This window comes from Scyliorhinus canicula, chromosome 8, assembly GCF_902713615.1.
Source record: "Scyliorhinus canicula chromosome 8, sScyCan1.1, whole genome shotgun sequence".
NCBI lineage: Eukaryota > Metazoa > Chordata > Chondrichthyes > Carcharhiniformes > Scyliorhinidae > Scyliorhinus > Scyliorhinus canicula.
In genome coordinates, this window is record NC_052153.1 from 9,535,690 (window position 1) to 9,557,084 (window position 21,395).

The window sequence follows — 21,395 nt, forward strand, 5'->3', positions numbered from 1 at the left end:
TAAACAGGCTTAGGATTTTTACAAATTAATTTGTTTTTCTCTATCTCCTCGAAATTTGAACCCAATTAGCATGATTCACACCCTACACGTGGACTGTGCATTCAACTCTCCATGTGATAGATTGTGTAGAAATTTCATTTAATTCATTAGTGTCAGTAAATCATTTATTATACTCTCTTATAAAGCTATTAGAAATCTTAATTTAAGCAGGGTTTATATTTATCGACACTTTAGCTCTTATTCGATATGGCTACATTTAGTGACTCATCTACTTTCTGCTCACAGTGAGTCTGACTAGAGCTTTATATAACACAGCGGTATGTACGGTATTAGATAGGAAACTGGTCAACTCACACTCACAACGGTGCACAGTTCTGGTCTCCCTATGTACGTGATGAGAACAGGAGGAAGTCATCCGCCTACCAGCCTGTTCTGCAGTTACTGTCTTGGTTCACAGGTGAAGAATAGCCACCAGGAATGTGGTCCCGGGGGATTCTGGTGCCAGTGGGATGATGCCCAGCGAAAAGTCAGCACCTTTAGTAGTGGGGAACAGTAAACACGAACATTGTCAATGATGCTCACGTCCTGTGAATTAATTTTTTTTAAAAGGAAAGAAAATCTGAGCGGTGGTAAGGGGGAGAATTGGGTGATTAACACTGACCCAAGGAATGTTCTTTTGGGATTGGGATTGATGCCTGTGATATCCCAGACTTGGGAATACTCAGATACTGCCCTTGTGTGTCAAACAAGTCAAATATTTGTTTTCCTAACATTGGTTCATTCTGAAAGTGAGATTACTTGGATTTGACCTGGAAAAGGACAAATGTTCTGTTCTGCTCATTCGCATATGACTTGATCCTCACATTAGTGAGGTTACTGTGACATTGACTCATTAAAACAAAGTTTGGCAATCACTGATCTTGTCAACCAGGAGGAGTTTAACAAAATGATGTCTCGCACCTCATAAGATGCATCCCTTTAACAAACTTTTTTCCATCCCAGAATTTTACTATAATATATATCAAGATGGGCTTTCCCCGTTTATCTGTGGAGAAACAATGTGAATTAGCACCTTCCTTGGTTACTGCGATGGAAAGCAAGCCCCAGCCACAGCAAGACAGGTACACAATTCTTTTTTGCAGCATGGTGTAGTGTTGAAACACTGATGGGGAGCTGACCATCAGAAAGAATCCCAGTCAGCAAAAGTGTGATATATGCACCAGTCCCGCTTAACGTCGATCCACTTAACGTTGTTTCACATCAGCATTGATATTGTGACGATATATCAGTTTGTCGTTGCCGGTTTCTCTTTAAGGTCGATTGGCGCGGGCTTCCTCTTCTATGGCCTGTCTGCTATTTGGGCGTTTCTCTCGGCGTTTCCACCCTCACCCCCAGCCCCTCCACCTGCCGGTCCCCGGCCCCTGTTCGTATCTCAATCCTCGGGCTCTGTTCTTCATCAGCTCCTGACTAATTCTGACTACCCTGCTGCCTTCCTTCCTGGCTTCTTCACTGCTGAACCTGCACTGAAGCCTTGGCCTCCATCTAGTGCCAGCAGTTGGTCAGTGTAGGTAGTTCTGGGACGTCAGCTGCTACCCGCACTAACCAACGTCTCCCACTAGATGGTGCCTGGTCCTGTGCCATAAGGTGCGTACTGTCATTTAAAAAAACAGTTTATATCGTATTTCTGACATATTTGGTGATTTGTTTTATCTTACAAGTATCTGCAGCTAGGAATGCACAGTTGCAGTATTTCAACTTGTACATAGGTTCCTTCAGACATTTGTCACCTGGAAAAACAAACCTCTGACTTTAACATTGATTCCTCTGGCTATGAACCAAAGTCCTTTCACTTAAAAGTCACGATTCTCAGGAACACAGGCACAACTTTGCGGACTGACTGTACATTTTAAGTCATTTTGCTTAACATGGAGGGGAAGAAGGTGGGGGCGATTTTCCGAGCCCCGTGCCGGGCCGGAGAATCTGAGCAACCGCGCCACGACGCGGCACGCGATTCTCCAAGGTGCGCAGAATCGGCGGCATTTGCGCTGGCGTGGCGCAGGCCGCTGGAATCAGCGGGGCTGCCGATTCTCCGGCCCGGAAATGGCCGAGCGGCCGCTCCAACACGACAGAGTCCCGCTGGCGCCGCTCACCCCTGGTCGTTGCAGGCAGGAACTCTGCGGGAACACTTGTTGGGGGGGAGTCCCCTGGCCCACGATCGGGGCCCACTGATCTGCTGGCCGGCCTCTCTCTCCCTCTTTCCCCCCCCCCCCCCCCGGCCTACATTCCGCCACGGCCGGCCCCTGAACACCAACCCCATGTTGTGTCGGGGCCGGCACGCGTAAGAAGTTCCCCGCGCATGCGCAGGATGGCGCGGCCCAACTGCGTATGCGCGGGTTGGCGCGGCGCCCATTTTGCGTCGCGTACGGAGGCTGGAGCAGCGTGAACCTGTGGAGGCCAGAGTAGGTTGTGCCCGGGCCCTGTTCGCGCCGTCGTGAAATGCGACTGTGTTCACCATTTGCTGATTGTGATCGCTCCTCTGCACAAAATCTGTTTCTACATCTGCCCACGTGACTATATCTGCAGTCCAAATGTAACCAATCAGATGTAAAGTGCTTTTAGACTTGGAGGCCACAATAGGACACTGCATGAATGCAGCTTTTTCTTTCATCTTTTCTAACGAAAACTAAGAAAATATAAAATAGCTTATCCTTCCGTACTTCAAATACTTTAATTTACTGTCTTTAGTTTCTTTCTCGACCCACATGTTCTGCTAAGTTGTTGATGATTATAAAAATGTTGTACAAGGTCAAATGCAAAAATGTAGTACTTGGTAATGCCAAGTTTGATCTACCTGCAGATCCCTTTGAGGTGGGGATAGTGGTGCACCCTGACATGATAGTGAATAGTGTTGAACATGCAGTGTAGATATAGGCTGAACAGCATGATTAGCCTGCCCTGGTGTTAGTATTCCATACAAATCTCCTCTTGTTCTGTCGAACTTATCTCAGCCACTGTTCCCTCCATTCCTTTTTCCCTCAGTTCCCGACTGTTTCCTTTTGAAAGCTTTAGGGTCAGAGCTATTTGCCTCAACTTGTTCCAGCCATAACAAATTTCACATTCGCTGAGTGAAGGAATGTCTCTTCATTTCCACATTGAATTTATTAGTAACTATCTTGTATTTATGATCTAAAATAAAAACAGAAAATGCTGAAAACACTCAGAAGGTCTCTGGCAACAGGCTCTGTGGCGAGAATAACAGAGTTAGTGTTTCAGATTGCTGACCTTTCGTCAGAACTCGAGCAATTTGTGCTTTTATTTATGACCCCTAAGTTTTGGATTCGACCATATGTGCTCTCCACATTGACCTATGCAACCAAATCATAATTTTAAAGACCTGTGCCACACCCCCCTCTAAATTTTCCCCTTCCCAAAGAAAGAAGCTCTAACTTGTTCAACCTTTCCTGCTAGCTGTAACATCCCATTTCTGTTACAGTCCTGTTTTACACTTTCACCAGTGCACCTATGTCCTTTTTATAGAATATTAATAGATGTCAATACAAGTATTATGGACGTAGTTTGTCTTAATTTATCACAAGCTAAATTTGTATTTGTCATTTGTGGATTAAAAAGATTAGTTTTACCCGAGTCAAGAGGTTACAAAATTCCAAAACATCAACTCCCTAATGTCTCTTCTGAGCTTCCATTTATAGAACAGTGTAGTCTACTGAATTCTGATGGTATCTTTGTCTGATAAAGTGCAGGCAGGTCACCAAGGATATAATTCCCTGCAATTTTACTTTTGGTAGTTACAGTTCCATAATGATGCACATTAGTTCAAAATCTCGGCTGTCCACGACCCATGTGATAGTCCATTAACCTACAACAGGTTTAACAGGTGCAACGTACAGGTTTCTAAGTTTTAAGTTTTCAGCAACTTCCAAACACAGAGTTGTGTATGGTGTTTGGCATTTCTCAAAGGAGTTTGCAAAATAGTTTTGAAAAGTTTTACGATGAGTGCGCAGTTTTAAATGTTTTTGCGACACTTTGAAAGAAAACTTTGACCAAGTATCTTTTTTCATAATTGCAAATCAGATGAAAATCTTTGCTCTGTCTTCCAGCCTAATGCAGTTGCTAATTCCAGCATTGTACCACATGAAATACCCACCAGAGAAAAACAAAGGAATATCGATTTTCAACTTGGCAGAGAAACCAAAGATTGTTCAGCAGTTGTTAGACTTTATGTTGGACGTTCTGTTGATGCCTTACGGGTACGTATATAAAGGTTCTCCTTCCCATCCAAGTGAAGTCTGTTTACTCCCTGGAAATTATTAACTGGTTCATTAGTACGCTACTGATACCACCAGAAAAACAAAGCATTCTTCTCCACATAATATCTATTTCCCACTTTGAGCAATTCTAGTGTTTCGACATTGCCATTACGCTGAATTTGTAGGACAGAATTAGGCCATTCGGCCCAACTGGTCCACAGGAGCCAGTTCATTGACTGAAACAAGATCGAACTATCTCAGTACTAATGACACTGTTGAACATGTCTATCTATTTTTTCTCAGTTCTCCCACCACAATTGTATTGGAAAAATAAACAATGTAAAACATGCTATCAAAAGTTAGAATGCTGCTGTTGGAGATTGACGTCTTCTTAATGTTGGGCGGTGCAGGGTCAGGGATCTTTGTGATGAGGATCAATTTCTCACTGAATTGGCCTATCACTAGAAAGGCTTGCAGAAACCTTTGGATAAAATAGCTGTCAAATTTACCACAACCTACTTGGTGCTTCAGCATTCCTTTGCACCAAGCGATGGTTTCAAGTGGCAATGTTCCCTGTCAGACAATCCAACCAACAGAGCTGGTGCGTGAATCTTCACTGCTGGCTCACTGTGAAGGTTGCTGAGTTGACACAGAATCTTGACATGCAGCCGTGTTATCACTGGCTAGGCCTCAGCTGGGGTACTGTGGAAATCTGTGGACACCACACTTCTGGCAAGATGTAAAGGCTTTGGATGGGATGCAGAGGAGGTTAACCGGAATGATAGCGAAGAGATTGAGGAGAAGTTGGGGAAGTTGGCACTGCTCGCCTTGGAATGGAGACAGTTGCGAGATGACCTATTCGAGGTCTTTAAGCTTTTGATGGAGTAGATAAAGAAAAATGCATTCCACCTGATATCATATTTTCAGAATCATTGGTAAAATGAGAAATGTTTTCACTCAAATCGTCATGCAAGCTGATTCCACAATCCCTCATGGCGATTTGAGGTTGAGGACCTTACAGGGCTACAAAAAGCGAGGCTAAATGCAATTGTTCTTTCAAAGAGCCAACACAGACACATTGGGCTGAATGGCCTCCTGTGCTTAAGTTCCTACGATTTGTCCCTTGTATTCCTGTTATAACTAAAAGCTCTGTTAGCGCAATGAAAAAATATCTAGTTGTGCTCTCCACTAGTGTAGCAACAGATCGACAACTGTTCCTGTGTGCGACCTTGTACTATTAAAATATATTATATATATGTAATGTATATTATATATCTGTGTGGGGCATTTACCTATGGAGACATCTGTGAAATGGGTATTTTGTTCAGGTTATTGCAATCCAATGATCACCTGTCATCAGTACCTTGTTAGTTTCAGTGACTTCCATTGTGAGGTCAGACCCCCACCCCCAAAAACTTTGTAGATATAATTGTGCAAAGCCATGCTTTGTGAAATGTATAGTGGGGGAATTAGAAGGACTTTTTTTAAACAATCAAAGTGCGATTTAACTTTGTCGAACATTTCACTAACGTTGATCACAGTGGGTGCTAATGTAAGGCTAAAGCTTTAGGAAAATGCCCCTCGCACCTGAAACCTATGCCCCCTAGTAATTGACCCCTCTACCCTTGGGAAAAAGCCCCTGACTATCCACTCTGTCGATGCCTTGCATAATTTTGTCCACCTCTATCAGGTCGCCTCTGTCGTTCCAGTGAGAACAAACCGAGTTTATTCAACCTCTCCTCATAGCTAATGCCCTCCATGGAGGAGGAGGTGGAAGCAGGGACGATAGTGACATTTAAAGGGCAGCTTGACAAATACATGAATAGGATGGGAATAGAGGGATATGGACCCCGGAAGTGTAGAAGATTTTAGATTTAGACGGGCAGCATGGTCGGCGCAGGCTTGGAGGGCCGAAGAGCCTGTTCCTGTGCTGTTCTTTTCTTTGAAAAGTCAAGCCGTCTTTGAAATCTGTCAGTAGAAGTTATTTTTCGGAGTCGATGAACACTCTCGCATCCTGTAAAGTGGCCTTTGCTGAATCTAAATGGCCCCACTGTGGCTTTTCTGTGCTGATGGCTTCGGCTGGAAATGTTGTAACAAACGCTACGAGAAACAAGTAGGTTTTGTTTCATCTCGCAACGGGTTCTCGTTTTAGGTTTGTCTTGACCGAGCCCCCAAACCGTCCGGGTCAGGGCCCACAACAAGGTGCCAGCACTGTTGGTCTTGTTCAGCCGCCACCGGGCATGAGTTCGTATGCAGCCAAGCGTGTCGTTGGTGATAACCCCTGGACGCCTGAACAGCTGGAACAGGTACAGAATTTGTATGGGTGATGGTGCGCTGATAGATTGCAATGGGCAACTGGAAATTTGAAGTGCTAGTAATTAATGGGGTTGCACGTTGCAACCAATCTTTCAACATTGCTAATTAATTATTTGAAATTGGGTAGGACCAACTATAATTTGAAAACAAATCGATTCCTGTCCCTACTCTAAAACTGCTCACTCTGCCAAAAGAAATAAAATTCCTCCAGTTGTCATTGTGTAGCTTGTCCTTGCAGCAGGGTATACAAATCGGGTGTAATCTGTGCTGCTGAATAACTGTGTTGCTTCGGTGGAACTGAACCAGTCTTATTAGTTTCACCTTCCTTTTCTTCCTGACACCCACCCACCACACTGCAGTGCAGTGCAATTCTCCGACCATTAAAACTTTGAATATATTTGTTAAAACTTTGAATATATTCAAGAGGCGGCTGGATATAGCACTTGGGGAGAATGGGATCAAAGGCTATGGTGGGAAAGCAGGATTAGGCTATTGAGTTGGATGATCAGCCACGATAGTGATGAATGGCAGAGCAGGCTCGAAGGGCCAAAAGGCTCCTCCTGCTCCTATCTTCTACGTATTTATGAAAGCACCTCCCAGAACTGCCCCATGAGAAAAGACAAGTTCTAAAACCTGTACATGGTTTTAAAGGAGACCAACTACATACAAATGTGCCACAAGTACACTGTCCATGTGGAGTTCGCACATTCTCCCTGTGTCTGCGTGGGTCTCACCCCCACAATGCAAAGATGTGCAGGGTAGGTGGATTGGCCACGCTAAATTGCCCCTTCACTGGAAAGAAAAGAATTGGGTAATCTTTTGGGACACCTTTGCCAATCTCTCATTAGCTCCGACCTATCACTGACTTTCCATCCTTCCCCAAACCCCCTCTCCAAGTATATAATTCATCACATTTCTATCCCTTTTCAGCTCTTTGAAGGGTCATATGGACTCGAAACATTATCTCTGCTTCTCTGTCCACTGAAGCTGCCACTTCTGCTGAGTTTATCCAGCATTTCCTGTTTTTATTTCAGATTTCCAGCATTGACAGTATTTTGCTTCTGTTATTGAATATTCATTTATAAATGTATAATAATTCAGCCATTGGTAGGCGGCCCCCCCGATCTGCGGGCGGGCCTGTGCCGTGGGGGCACTCCTTCCTTCCGTGCCAGCCCCTGTAAGGCTCCACGATGGCTGGCGCAGAGTACACCCCCGCGTATGCGTTAGAATATGCCGGCGGTTCTGCGCATGCACTAACTCGCGGCAGCCCTTAGGCGCCAGCTAGCGCGGAGCCAACCCCTCCGGCACAGGCCTAGCCCCCGGAAGTGCAGAGGATTCCACAACTTTCTGTCGGCCCGACGCCGAAATGGTTCCCGCCGTTTTTTACACCGGCGTAGGCCTAGCGGGAATTCAGGAGAATCCCGCCCCTGGAATTGCGCAGGATATGATTATATCATAATGTAATTATAGGTAAGAGTAGATGTGATTACATCTGAGATGATTATTATAATGGTGGAGATGAAGGAGGAGGGAGAATTGACACCATGTGTGACAGGAATGTGACAGAGATAGAGGTGACACAGACAGGAAGTTTGTGCAAGCATCAGACATTTAATATTATAGAATATTCAAATATTATTTGCAGCATGTGCAGGCTTTCACCAGTACAGATTATATCTATATATTTATTTAACTATTACAATTAGGCCATTGAACCAGAGGAAAGGTCCCACACAGGAGTAGGTGGGGAAGAGAAAGTAACCAGATTTATTTTTGATCGTCTGATGGGGAGAGAGCAGGCACAAGAGTGCCTGGTTGATGGGGAATGGTGGGTGTATAAATCTATCTAAAGTTATAATGTATTAAAAATTGCACCGACCTGAAAGAAAAGATGGACTCTGCACTTGGGCGTGTGGAAAGATGAGAATGAGGTCTTTAAATGCGTAACTCTTGATTATAAGATATGAAACAGCAGCTTATAATCAGTACAGATTTTCAGAACATCCTGCTAAAATTGATACCCTGGTCGTTTTAACAATTGTTTTTGGGGATGGGAAGAGCAACTATCTGAATATTGATCCTAATTAATATCTGAAAATAGTGCAAATTAGGAATTGTGAAATTCATTGAAGCGGAGCATATCCCAGAAAATGAAGCAATTGTCCATCTGGTGGTGGCCTCGAGTGACACTCGGCACAGTGTGGCAACGGCTGCTGATATGGAGGTGAAGAGCACACAAAGGTAAGAATTAATTACGGCTTTGACTTTTAAAAAACTTTTAGACTCTCTACTTCGTATCAACCAATTTGAGTACTTTACATTTATGTAACTTATTCACATAGTAATGAAACATTTTAGTTAAGTCTGAAAGTCTTATTTTAGAATGGGCTGCAAAAGTAAACCTAGCGTTCCCCCCCTCCTTCTGTCTCGAGCAGTCGCAGGCGATTTCTGCTTCAAGGGAGCGTTCAGCTGGTGCACTGTCGTGACTTACTATACACTCTACCCTAATCTCGGGGAAGCCAGGCTGTGCTTTCTTGCCCTGTGCAAACAGAACAGCTTGCGTTTACATATCATCTTTAATATAATAAAACCTTCCATGTTACCTCACAGGAGTGTTTGTAAAAAAGTAATTGGGTACTCTAAAAGCACAATAGCACTGTGGTTAGCACTGTTGCTTTCCCAGCTCCAGGGACCCAGGTTCGATTCCTGGCTTGGGTCACTGTCTGTGTGGAGTCTGCACGTTCTCCCCGTGTCTGCGTCGGTCTCCTCCGGGCGCTCCGGTTTCTTCCCACAAGTCCCGAAAGACGTGCTTGTTCGGTGAATTGGACATTCTGAATTCCCCCTCAGTGTACCCGAACAGGCGCCGGAGTGTGGCGACTAGGGGATTTTCACAGTAACTTCATTGCAGTGTTAATGTAAGTCTACTTGTGACACTAATAAAGATTTTTTTTAAAAAATTGAACTTGTGCGTATAATTTACAAATGTGTCAGCAGAGTGCAACAATATAAACCATAGCTCAGACGTTAACTTCCTGTAGCTGCAACTGAATGTGGTCTTAATGGTGTTTAATTTTGTGCCGTTACCTTTTTTAACTGCAAGTTAGAAGCAGTTACTTTAAAATAGAAAGCATTGTTTGTTTAATAATATCAAGGCAACTTTCCTGTTCACTGCAGTCATTGTATTAATTCACAGAGGTTTAGCCAATAACGATTTAATTTAATTTTAGTTCTTTTAACGTTCTGCACTGACAGCTGGATGTATTGGCCATAATTTTTTTTTTTTTTTTTTAATTTAGATTACCCAATTATTTTTTCCAATTAAGGGGCAATTTAGCGTGGCCAATCCACCTACTCTGCACATTTTTGGGTTGTGGGGGTGAAACCCACGCAGACACGGGGAGAATGTGCAAACTCCACACAGACAGTGACCCAGAGCCGGGATCGAACCTGGGACCTCAGCGCCGTGAGGCGGTTGTGCTAACCACTAGGCCACCGTGCTGCCCTTGGCCATAATTTTTTTAAGGCAGTCTTAGAAATGACTGAGAAGAGGTTTGTGCAGATTGAAAAATTCATATTTTTAATGTTTTCACAGTATGATTGACTGGAACAATCCCATTATTGTCAATAAACTCTACAAGATTTACCTGGGAGACATACCACTAAAAACAAAAGAGGTACGTTTGTTTAGTTATGGCTGCTTCATCTTTCCCGAGTACCACGCATTCTGAGAGGCTGAAAACGCTTGATACTGAGCTTTCAATATTTTATAAAAATAATTTTAACGCCCATTTAAGTGAAAACTTGAAAAGTGAGTGGTGTACAAATTAATGAAGCATCACTGCAACTTTGATTTCTTGCGCTTTTCAGTGAATTCAATATTTGCTGACCGGTCTGATGAAGTGAATTTGATAACCTGACTGATGAGCGTCTGGAATTAAATCTTGGAATTAAATAGACAGTTTAAAGTATAACCAGTTACAAAACCTGACGTCCCTAATGCCTCACTGGGACTTGGAGACTAATAGTCTTCCCACCAAACTTCCCACAGTTGCTCAGAATTCAGAACAAGTCACATGATACCCTTCATTCTTCCATTTTGCCTTAAATTAAACAGACAATTCCAAAACAACTAATTCACATAGGTATAGCCAGCTTGTGTTCTGTTCACCCCATCGAAGTGCCACCCTGCACTTACCCTGACCACCCAGGGGCCTCCGATGGCCTGGGAGACCCCCTGGGTGTCGTTCCGCTTGGTTCAGCCGCCTGAGCACACCGCAAGCGAATCGCGCCCCTAGTGTCCATTTTGATTCTGATGGCAGTAATTTATGGAGCAGTAATTTCATTTAATCCATCTACGCCCACCTGTGGCATCAAGACTGGAGGCTTTTGTTGGTTTGATGTTGCTGAACAGGAAATGGAGACGATCCTAGGAACCTCTTAAACATAGGGTCTAATTGTTGCTTGTAAGTGAACGTATGCAAAGTATGGGATGGGAAAAGTAGGGCCCCAAAGTATAAAATATTGTTTTCATCTCTTTAAGTGGGTCCTGATGATTTCAGAATGTCTTTCTCACCCAAATTCTGAAATGTTTTCCAAAGTAAATGGCTGCAAACGTATGAGAAATGTGATGCACCTTATTTGGATTGGATTGGATTTGATTTATTGTCACATGTACCGAGGTACAGTGATGAGTATTGTTCTTCATGCAGTCCAGACAGATCATTCCATACATGAAAAAAAAATAGGACATACATAAATACACGATGTAAACACATAAACGCATTGGGTGAAGCATACGGAGTGCCGTATTACTCAGTAGAGAAGATGTGTTACGAGATCAGTTCAGTCCATATGGGTCATTCAGGAGTCTGGTAACAGCGGGGAAGAAGCTGCTTTTGAACCTTTCCCACTGCTTTAGAGAACCTTTAGTGCTGTTACATGTTTGTCCAACATTTGTTAAGAAATTTCCTGTTTCAGGGCCCAGGTGTCAGAATAAATGTTAAAACTTACTGATGGAAGCTGCTTTTCCCCGTTACAAGATGTGTTGGTGCTAGTTTGATTTTACAGTTCTTCTTGCCTTAACCAAAATGCATGCTGATCTTTTGCAGGGAGCAGCGCTGAAGCCTGAGCTAAAACGGGAGCCAGTTAGCACCAGAGTTAAACTGAAAATTCTCCCTCACTTATTACGGTCCAGGCAAGCTGCAGAGACATTCCCAGCCAGCATACAGGTACGGACTAATTACTTCCGTTAAACTGGACAACTTCTGTTGTGGGGGGAAAGTACAGCTATTCGGCTTTAATGTACTTCACTCTCCCACTCACGAGAAACCAAAGACTCTTGGAGTTAGAGGCAACGCCTTTGGTACAATGCTATAGCACAGGTTGATATCATTCCAAGTAGGCAATTCAGAGAGCCCTGGTTAAAGGATTGTCCAGGCAGTTATACTCTAGATTTGGTAACAAATTTGCATATACCAGTCAGTTGCTACTATTTATCTATGTCCAGTCATAACTATCGATTAGCTTTACACCATGCATAGTATATGAGACCAATTAGCCAATTGCAAATGCATGTTTACTTAATTATAATACCCAGTCAGTGCAAATACATGTACATGCTGCATCCTAATATTTATCACCGTTTCTCAGGATCAGCCCTGTGGGTATCATTCACCTGCTTGTCTGACTTCTCTAACTTATAAATGCCCGTTTCCCAAGGCAAAAACGTTGCAGCAATAAACAATTCTGTATGTGTCTCCCTTTCCAGAGAACCTGGAACCAGTACAAATGGTGAAAAGATCCCATATCATTGTCATCCTTGACAGTGACCATCTGTTGCTCGTCTTTCCTGGGATCCCATCATCAGCAACATGTGTCCTTGGGCTGGTTTCCTACAGCGAATAACTTCAGTACAGATCGATACAGAAAAATTTTAACCTCTTCAGCACTTAGTGGATAGCTAGAGTTCTAAAACTAGTTCTGATAGAATGTCGAAAACTGCACCCTTTCAACTTCCAAACAAACTGCACCTGTCATTTGTGGAGGTTTAATAAGTTCAGTCTTGGACATCTGCTGAACACTAATACTACTGAATCCAAACATGAATTTCTTCAGATTCATTATTTGTGATTGCTGTTTTATCTTTAAGCTGATTGTGCCACTCAAGAGTTTCCAATTTCTCTTCTGCGAGACTTTATTCAGGGGTATATACGATTAATCAGTTTTTGTTGGATACCCACCCCATCGCCCCGCATACTAAATTTAAACGCTGCTTCGTCTTCATTTATTGAGTCCCACTGTCCAGGGAGTGACACTAGCAGTGGTACAGGAACAGACAACTCCACCCTCTCCGGCAGCGCAGCCTGGCTCATGGAACGACGAAGGGAGAAAACATGCGAGTGGGTTCTCTTTCTTGCGACGGATAATTATTAACTTGAAAAGAGATCCTCCGTTTGCAGACTCGATGGGCCATATGGCCTAATCCTCCTCCTGCTTCCTATTTCTTATGTGCAGGATTCTTCGATGGAGCTCTGTAAGCAAAATCAAATGAGTGATTAGACTAGCTCAGCTCCGACCTGGGGCATCCCTTTGCAGCACATCCATTAAAATTGTTCTTGCTGATGTTGTTGCCTGCTTACGGAGAATTGCAGATTTAAATTTTCATCTTTAACGTTTTGATGCTCAGTGTGGAGGGACGGAAACAAGCTAAATCCCGGTAATCTTTATTCTCCTTTAAGAAATAATCCCAACACAGTGATGTTGGTTCTGAGGAGATTTACTGTGTAGTGATTTGCATTGGAGGACATAATGACCCTGTACTGATAACCATTAGCAAGGCTACAGTGTCAGAACCTTGATCATTTCTTATTTAAAAGTTAAAACCAGTGAAGTCCACTGTGAGTATTATCCACAGTGCTAACCCCTTTGAGTTAACGTCTAAATGTTTGAAACCAGCAACATGGCATATTACGTTGTACTTTTTTTTACTGGGAAATTACAGACCCAATGCCTACCCTTTTCACTCCATTAATGTGCAGTGCACCTCTTATATTCCAGAATGCGCAGCTGGACGGAAAGGGCCCTTGGTAGCAGTGCAAACATGGAAAATTATACTGTAACTTCACAAACGTTTGAAACCAAAATAAATGTTCTATAACCGGAGAGAGAGAGGGGGGTAATTTGACCTGTAAATAATCTGAACAGTTAATTGTTTATGTGAGGTTATAGATCTATTAATGTAGTGATGATCCACAGTCTTGTTTTCACAGGTGGTGTATGATGGACTGTTTGGTGCCAACTCAAATGCAAAGTTAAGAGGACTCGCCCTACAATTTGTGCACCATATATGCTCAGTGTAAGTTCAAATGTAGATTTTATTTATGTTTATTTGTAGACCTGTGTGTGTGTGTGTGTAAATATGTAAGCACATTTTTAATGAATCATAAGGGGAAAATGAGCTATAAATTGCTCATGATACCCTCTTCGAAGCATCTCTTGTGTGAAACACAGCTTGACTGGAAGCATAGTGCTGGGTGAATTCAATGTTTAATGTTTTGCAAATCAGGAAACTGAGTGAATCTGTCAATGGGATAAAAATTGCTCGGTGCTAAGAGGCAGGTTAAGGTCCATGATTTCCCATGCGATGAATCTTTATGAGCCCGTCGCCGTACTGTTTAATCCAGGCTGCACAGCAGCCCAAGGGTTCCCACACACGGCCATGCAAAAAACATTTTCAGGGGCCACACACTTGAACATATCACCCAGACATTAAAACTAAAAATGAAAGGGTGCTTTGGTCCATCGGACGTCGAACAGGTGGAGGAGGCAGCAATATGCACAGCAAAGGAGAAATGAGTGTCAAAAATCATTGGTTCAGGCACAGCATTATTAAATGCTTGGAAATAAGTCAGGTAGTGGGAGGACAAATGAGGCAGCCCACTGAAGGATAATATGAAGTGAGGGGGAGCGATACAATATATATTGCTGTGTAAAATATTTTGAGTTGCATTGATTTGAATGGCTGTTCTTAAGTAGCTATTGAACCAGCTATGATTCAGCTCGTAAGTTACTTTTGCTTGTTACCAAGCTTTAACTTAAGTGCAGCATTGCGTGCTGCAAAGTTTGGCAACAATGCCAGATTCATCAACAGTGTGTCGAATTGACCAACAAACCGAAGGTAAGGAGGGCAGCACAGTGGTTAGCACAGTTGCTTCACTGCTCCATGATCCCAGGTTCAATTCCCGGCTTGGTTCACTGTCTGTGCGGAGTCTGCACGTTCTCCCCGTGTCTGCGTGGGTTTCCTCCGGGTGCTCCGGTTTCCTCACACAGTCCAAAAATGTGCAGGTTAGGTGGATTGGCCATGCTCATTTGTCCTTAGTGTCCATAAAGGTTAGGTGGGGTTACTGGGATAGGGTGGAGACATGGGCTTAGGTAGGGTGCACTTTCCAAGGGCCGGTGCAGACTCGATGGGCTGCATGGCCTCCTTCTGCACTGTAAATTCTATGAATTACAGCCCATGGTTTTGTGTGTGTGTGGGGGGGGGCGGGGGGGGGGGGGGGGGGGGGGTTATAGTACTGATTTTCTGCCATTAGAAGTTGCTGATGCACCAGACAGTTGGCATCATTTATTCTGGGCAGGATTCTCGGCCCCGCCGCGCCACAGTTCCGGTCCGACCGGCCAGCGGGATTCTCCGTTACGCCGGCCGGTCAGTGGGGTTTCCCATTGTGGGGCAGCCCCACGCCGCCGGGAAACCTCCGGGCGCCGGTATAACGGAGAATCCCGCCGGCGGAGAATCCCTGCCTCTTGTTTATTTTTATTTGAATACGTGGATATCTAGTTAGATTTACCCAACCCAGTGGGGTTGTCAGTTTTTTTTAACCTAGGATGAAGTATAAAACTAAATCTTTCATTTTTCCCCTTATTTGAATTGTCTCTATCTTCGATATTTACAAAAAGTCACGCTCTCAATAGCATTGCAGTGGCAGTGACTCCAATTGGGAGAGTTGACGGATCTGAACAAGCTGTATTTTTGAGTCAGCATTCAATATCTCTGCCAGTGTTGCACCAGAAGAGGCACAAGACTGCCGTTGTGAAGGAAGATCAATTTGCTGCAACGTCAAATTCTTTGGGGGCATATTTATTGAACACAAGTAGTGGATCATTTTCATTTAGTTCTATTTTAAAAAGTCATTTGCTGCTTTGCTTGTCAATTTCACATTTGAGGTACTTTAAGTCGGTGCTATGTCTTTTCGTCCGACGTCACTTCGTCCAACGACACTTCGTCCACGTCTTTTGGTCCAACGTCTTTTTGTCCGCCCGTCTTTTGGTCCAACGTCTTTTTGTCCGATGATTTTTTTCGTGAAAGACTTTTTGTGACTTGTTACGTTTTTTTGTCGGATGATTTTTTTTTGTAAAAGACTTTTGGTAACTTGCTTAGTAGCACTCCACTCCACTCCCCACATTAACTTTTTGTAAATAGAAATCTTCTCTAATGCACAAAGCAAGGTACAATATGCAATAAAGGATTTTTATTACCGGTCTCTTTCCTTTAACGAGCCTCGTTAAAGGATATTTATTATTGTTCTCTTTCCATTAACGAGTCTCGTTAAAGGATAGATATTACCGTTCTCTTTCTTAATTCGGGAATTTTAAGTAATTAGTAAACTTTTAGATTTTTTAACTGCATTTTTAGATTTTTTAACTACATTTTTCAACTTGCATTTTACTTGCATTTTATCAATTACTTGCATTGTAGCAATTAAATTCACTTGCTGTATTGTACTTGCATTTTATCAATTAAATGGTTTATACGGAATTAATTTGTAATTGGATAATTGGACGAAGTGACATTGGACCAAAAGACGGGCGGACAAAAAGACGTTGGACCAAAAGACGTGGACGAAGTGTCATTGGACGAAGTGACGTCGGACGAAAAGACGCGACACGCTTTAAGTCGAACATTCAAAAGAAACATTCTCTCTCATGATTGTAATCTTCCTTATTGTTTACAGATGTCCTGATAATAAAATTAAACCTTTGGGGCCAATGCTTCTAAATGGACTTACTAAATTGATCAATGAATATAAAGAGGTAAGGCTTCTCAAATCTATTTGATCCACAGCCGTGTATTCTGCTGAATCCTATTCTCTCGTCTTTTCCCACTATGAAAATGCTACAACTTAAAACTGGGCTGGAGTTTCCCAATTGCCAACAGTCCCCTGGTACCTTGCCCAAGTTACCATCCTTCATTCCTGAGACGGTGCTTTGTCATGAAACTATCGGTCTGTGGGCATCACCTCGTGGTACCACTGCTGCAATTGAGAGTAGAAAGTTCAGGCAGAACGTTGAATGTTGCATCATTCCTACAGCTAAGAACCAGCTCTCTCCCAGAGCAAGAATCAAATCTGGCATCTGAAGTTCCTTTCGCTCTTTCCATTTTCTCCGCAATCCCAGACTCATTCCTTGCCAGAGGATGATTCACTGGCTGTCCTGTGCTACCTCAGCCAAATTATTACTCTTCTGTGATGTGAAAGTAGACAGTGGAGGCCAGCGGGCTATTCAACTTTGTGCACTGCTGCCAAAGCGAATTCTGTCCATGCCCAACCTGTGCACATGCAGTTCCGTTAGGGGATACCAGCTAACTATCCCCAAATCCAGCTGATTTTGACCCCCTAAATAAGTAACACTTGCACCGCTCACCCAGCACAGAACTGAGATTGGATGTAGAGCCTTTCTCCTTTGTGTGGCTGAGGCACTCGCTACCTGGCATTTGTAGGTATTTACAGATGTATTCCTCAAGAATATGTAATTAGCATTTTTGCACTGTCAGCAAGTTGATTTGGTTTTTTTTTCATTCTATTCAAGTCTTTCTGATATTTGACCTGCTAAGCTAGCCAACATCTTAGTCACTGTTTTTTGCCTCTAGAATCTGTCAAATATTGCACTTTGTTAAATTGTTCTTGCTTTATCTTGCCCAAGGACCCAAAAGCCCTTTCCATGGCATATTCAGCAGTTGGGAAATTATCCAGGTGAGTATTTTGAATTTTATTTGACTTTTCCAAGTGTTGATATACAGCTTTGATTCAGTGCATCTTTTTTGCATAACATGAATTGCTTCATGATATGGTATGTCTTGTTGAACAAATAGCTCAGTGATGTTTATCATACTTGGGGCTTATTTTCAAAATGGGTCTTCTGGATTTGTGGACATGCAAGCCCCCCAGTAACGTATGCTAGCTCCAATTGCAAAATACCATGTTTAACGCTGTTATTAATTAGTGAGCCCTTTCCACACACCCATTTCGTAGAACGTTCCAGGCAACCAACATTTCTGAAGACAAAACTGGTGAAAGGTCTCAATAGAAATTGTTCCCACTGGCGGGAGAGTTGGTAACCAGAGGACATAAGTTTAAGGTGATTGGCAAAAGAGCCAGAGGGGATATGAGGCTTCTTTTTAATAAATTGGGGTTCGAAATCATAGAACTTACAGTGCAGAAGGAGGCTATTCGGCCCATCGGGCCTGCACCAGCCCTTGGAAAGAGCACCCTACTTACGCCCATGCCTACACCCTATCCCTTTAACCCAGTAACCCCACCTAACCTTTTTGGACACTTAAGGGCAATTTAGCACGGCCAATCCACCTAACCCGCACATCTTTGGACTATGGGAGGAAACCGGAGCACCCGGAGGAAACCCACGCAGACACGGGAAGAGCATGCAGACTCCACACAGACAGTGACCCAAGCCGGGAATCAAACCTGGAACTGTGAAACTGCTACCCACCCACTTAAACTTAATTGCTAAAATAAATATCTTCCACATACCTGCCTGAGTCACTCGAGAATGTATTCTCTCATCTGGAGCAAGAATACTTTGCATTTTCCACATATGAAGTCTTTTAAGGAACAGCATTTTAGGTCCTTTATAGCTTTCTGCAGAAGTCAAAATACACAGTTAGCCATCAGATGGCTGAGTCACATTTTCTAGAGCAGAGACTAAGCCGTTGTTGGAAATGTAAGACATGCCTGGTGTCGGCACAGAGCAATTTATCTTAAGTTAGCAGCAATCATGGTCAAACTTTGGACACTTACCTATGTAACTGGTTCTATCCAGCCATGAACTTATCGAATGGCTAGCAGGCGAGGGGACCTACACGGCATACTCCAGTTCCTATTTCTTATGTCCTTATCTGCACAGTACCAAGATTGGGGCAGGCATGTGACACAGGGGAGGCTTAAGTGGGGAAAGAATTAATACAAGCAATTTAAACAAACAAAAAAACATTCTGGATATCTCTTGCACCATCTGAAGTATCGTCCCCAATCAAAATTAGTAATTAAATCTTCATTTATTAACTGTGCAAATCTTCCAGAGCCATAAACATGGAAGACATCTGCACATATTCTGCAACCGTTATGTTATCAGTGAAATATGTTTTTCTGCCCTTCACATTTAGCCGTTTACCACAACTTTTCACGAAAGATCTAGCACTTGTGCAACAGTTTTTTGAAGCAATGTGCAAGGTATGTTGAAATTCTCTGAAATGTTCCTTTTACATTACAATGTCTAGTTGTGTTTCTAACAAGGGATTTATTTTAAATCTGTTTTATTAATAGGAAGGTCCTGACATCAGGCTCTCCATTCAGGAAGCTTTGGCCATGATGGTAGGAGCCTATTGTTCCTTGCAAGGAGCTTCTCTTACACTCATGGAAGCTCTGGTTGCTGCATATCTGGAGAAGGTATGTCCAAACTTATAACCAAATGCTATTAGACTGATATAAAGAATGTCCTTCATGTCATGATCGCCTTAAACAATCTCTTACATTTATATTGCGTTTTTAATGTAATATGTCCTCAGGCACTTTGCAAGAGTTAGCAAACCATATTTCATAGCAAGCCACGTAAGGAGATATCATGGTAGAACAGAGCATATTAATGTAAACATGAATATATTTTTCATTGAGGAATATGTGGCCAGAATTCTTAATGTTAGTTGCAATATCAGTTGCGCTGATTAATGCATTATGACTTTTCTATGATAACAAGTGCAGGATATTAATTCAAAATATTAATTAGGAAAGGACAGGCACAAATCTGGTGTTCTTGATTAATATGGGGGATTTCGTGATTAATAAGAGGTTCAGGGGATATGGGGAGAAGGCAGGAGAATGGGGATGAGAAACACATCAGCCACGATCGAATGACGGAGCAGACCCACTGATTGGCTTAATTCTGCTCCTATATCTTATAGACTGGCATTTAAAGGCATGGCATTTATGACTGGTCCCTTCCGACTCAAAACAAAAGCATTAAACCTACAATGAATGTTTGCAGCAATGGTTTATAGTGTAGGAGCAAAGCCCTACATTTAGTTGTTTTACTGTTTGCTGCTGCGTTTTTCTGAAAACACGATGTCGTGTTGTGGGAAATTCAATAGCAACAGCTGCTCTCCAGGCAGTACGTTGACTTAACAATTTGGTCTTGGAACAGCCCAATTCAACTGGCTGTTATAAAATGAGATGGGGAGGCGGTGAAGAAAAGTGAATTACTTTTCACTGTACATAGCGAATCGCTGAATCACATTCTCTCGTTACTTTTGCAGCCTGAAGTGCAGGTCCGGCAAGTTGCTGTGAAATTTGCCAGCAAGGTGTTTGCCTCAGACCACATTCCATCCAGATACATGCTGTTACTTGCTGCAGGAGACCCGTAAGTTTTCTCTCATAAAAATCACAAGCGTGCAACATACTTGCATTTTAGGATGGGGATGCGTGGTCAAAAGAGGGAGATTTTAGGGAGCATCTTAAAGGAGGAAAGAGGGGAGAGGTTTATTTCGAAGCTCAGGGCACAGACAGGCTGAAGGCTCAGCAGCCAACAGTGGAGCAATGAGAATTGGAAATTGCCAAGAGCGCAGAATTGGGGGAACACAGATTTAGAATTTAGAACAGTACAGCACAGAACAGGCCCTTCGGCCCTCGATGTTGTGCCGAGCAATGATCACCCTACTCAAACTCACGTATCCACCCTATACCCGTAACCCAACAACTCCCCCTTAACCTTACTTTTTAGAACACTACGGGCAATTTAGCATGGCCAATCCACCTAACCCGCCCATCTTTGGACTGTGGGAGGAAACCGGAGCACCCGGAGGAAACCCACGCACACACGGGGAGGACGTGCAGACTCCACACAGACAGTGACCCAGCCGGGAACCGAACCTGGGACCCTGGAGCTGTGAAGCATTGATGCTAACCACTATGCTACCCTGCTGCCCCAGATCTTGGGAGTTGTGAAGCTGGACGAAGTTACAGAGATATGGAGGAGTGAAGCCACGGGAAAGTTTGAAAACAAGAATGTAAATTTTTAAATCAATATCTTACTGGACCGGGAGCAACTCGGTAGCACAGTAGTTAGCACTGTTGCTTCACAGCACCAGGGTCCCAGGTTCGATTCCCGGCTTGGGTCACTGTATGTGCGGTGTCCGCACGTTCTCCCCGTGTCTGCGTGGGTCTCCTCCGGGTGCTCCGATTTCCTCCCACAAGTCCCGAAAGATGTGCTTGTTGGGTGAATTGGACATTCTGAATTCTCCCTACCCAAACAGGCGCCGGAGTGTGGCGACTAGTGGATTTTCACAGTACCTTCATTGCAGTGTTAATGTAAGCCGACTTGTGACACTAATAAAGATTATCATTGTTATTAGAACAATATGGGTCAGCGAATGCAGGGGGAGACTTGGTGCACATTAAGATACAGGCAGTAGTTTTGGATAGGAGCAGATTAAATCCACTGAGGAAATTACTGCTCAACCCTTTTTGT

The 21,395-nt window shown here is 43.2% G+C and overlaps 1 protein-coding gene across 2 annotated transcripts in view; it reads left to right on the forward strand.

Annotated features, from left to right (window-relative positions):
- The window catches only part of ecpas (Ecm29 proteasome adaptor and scaffold), a 107,475-nt gene that overhangs the window by 16,076 nt on the left and 70,004 nt on the right, over positions 1-21,395 (forward strand). For both annotated transcript variants that reach the window (XM_038804143.1, XM_038804144.1), the window contains exons 4-15: positions 1,003-1,121; positions 4,119-4,268; positions 6,421-6,574; positions 8,686-8,825; positions 10,177-10,258; positions 11,693-11,812; positions 13,853-13,938; positions 16,595-16,673; positions 17,562-17,611; positions 19,039-19,105; positions 19,199-19,321; positions 20,185-20,288. In XM_038804143.1, the coding sequence (XP_038660071.1) occupies positions 1,003-1,121; positions 4,119-4,268; positions 6,421-6,574; positions 8,686-8,825; positions 10,177-10,258; positions 11,693-11,812; positions 13,853-13,938; positions 16,595-16,673; positions 17,562-17,611; positions 19,039-19,105; positions 19,199-19,321; positions 20,185-20,288 (1,274 nt within the window). The remainder of the gene's footprint in view (positions 1-1,002; positions 1,122-4,118; positions 4,269-6,420; positions 6,575-8,685; positions 8,826-10,176; positions 10,259-11,692; positions 11,813-13,852; positions 13,939-16,594; positions 16,674-17,561; positions 17,612-19,038; positions 19,106-19,198; positions 19,322-20,184; positions 20,289-21,395) is intronic.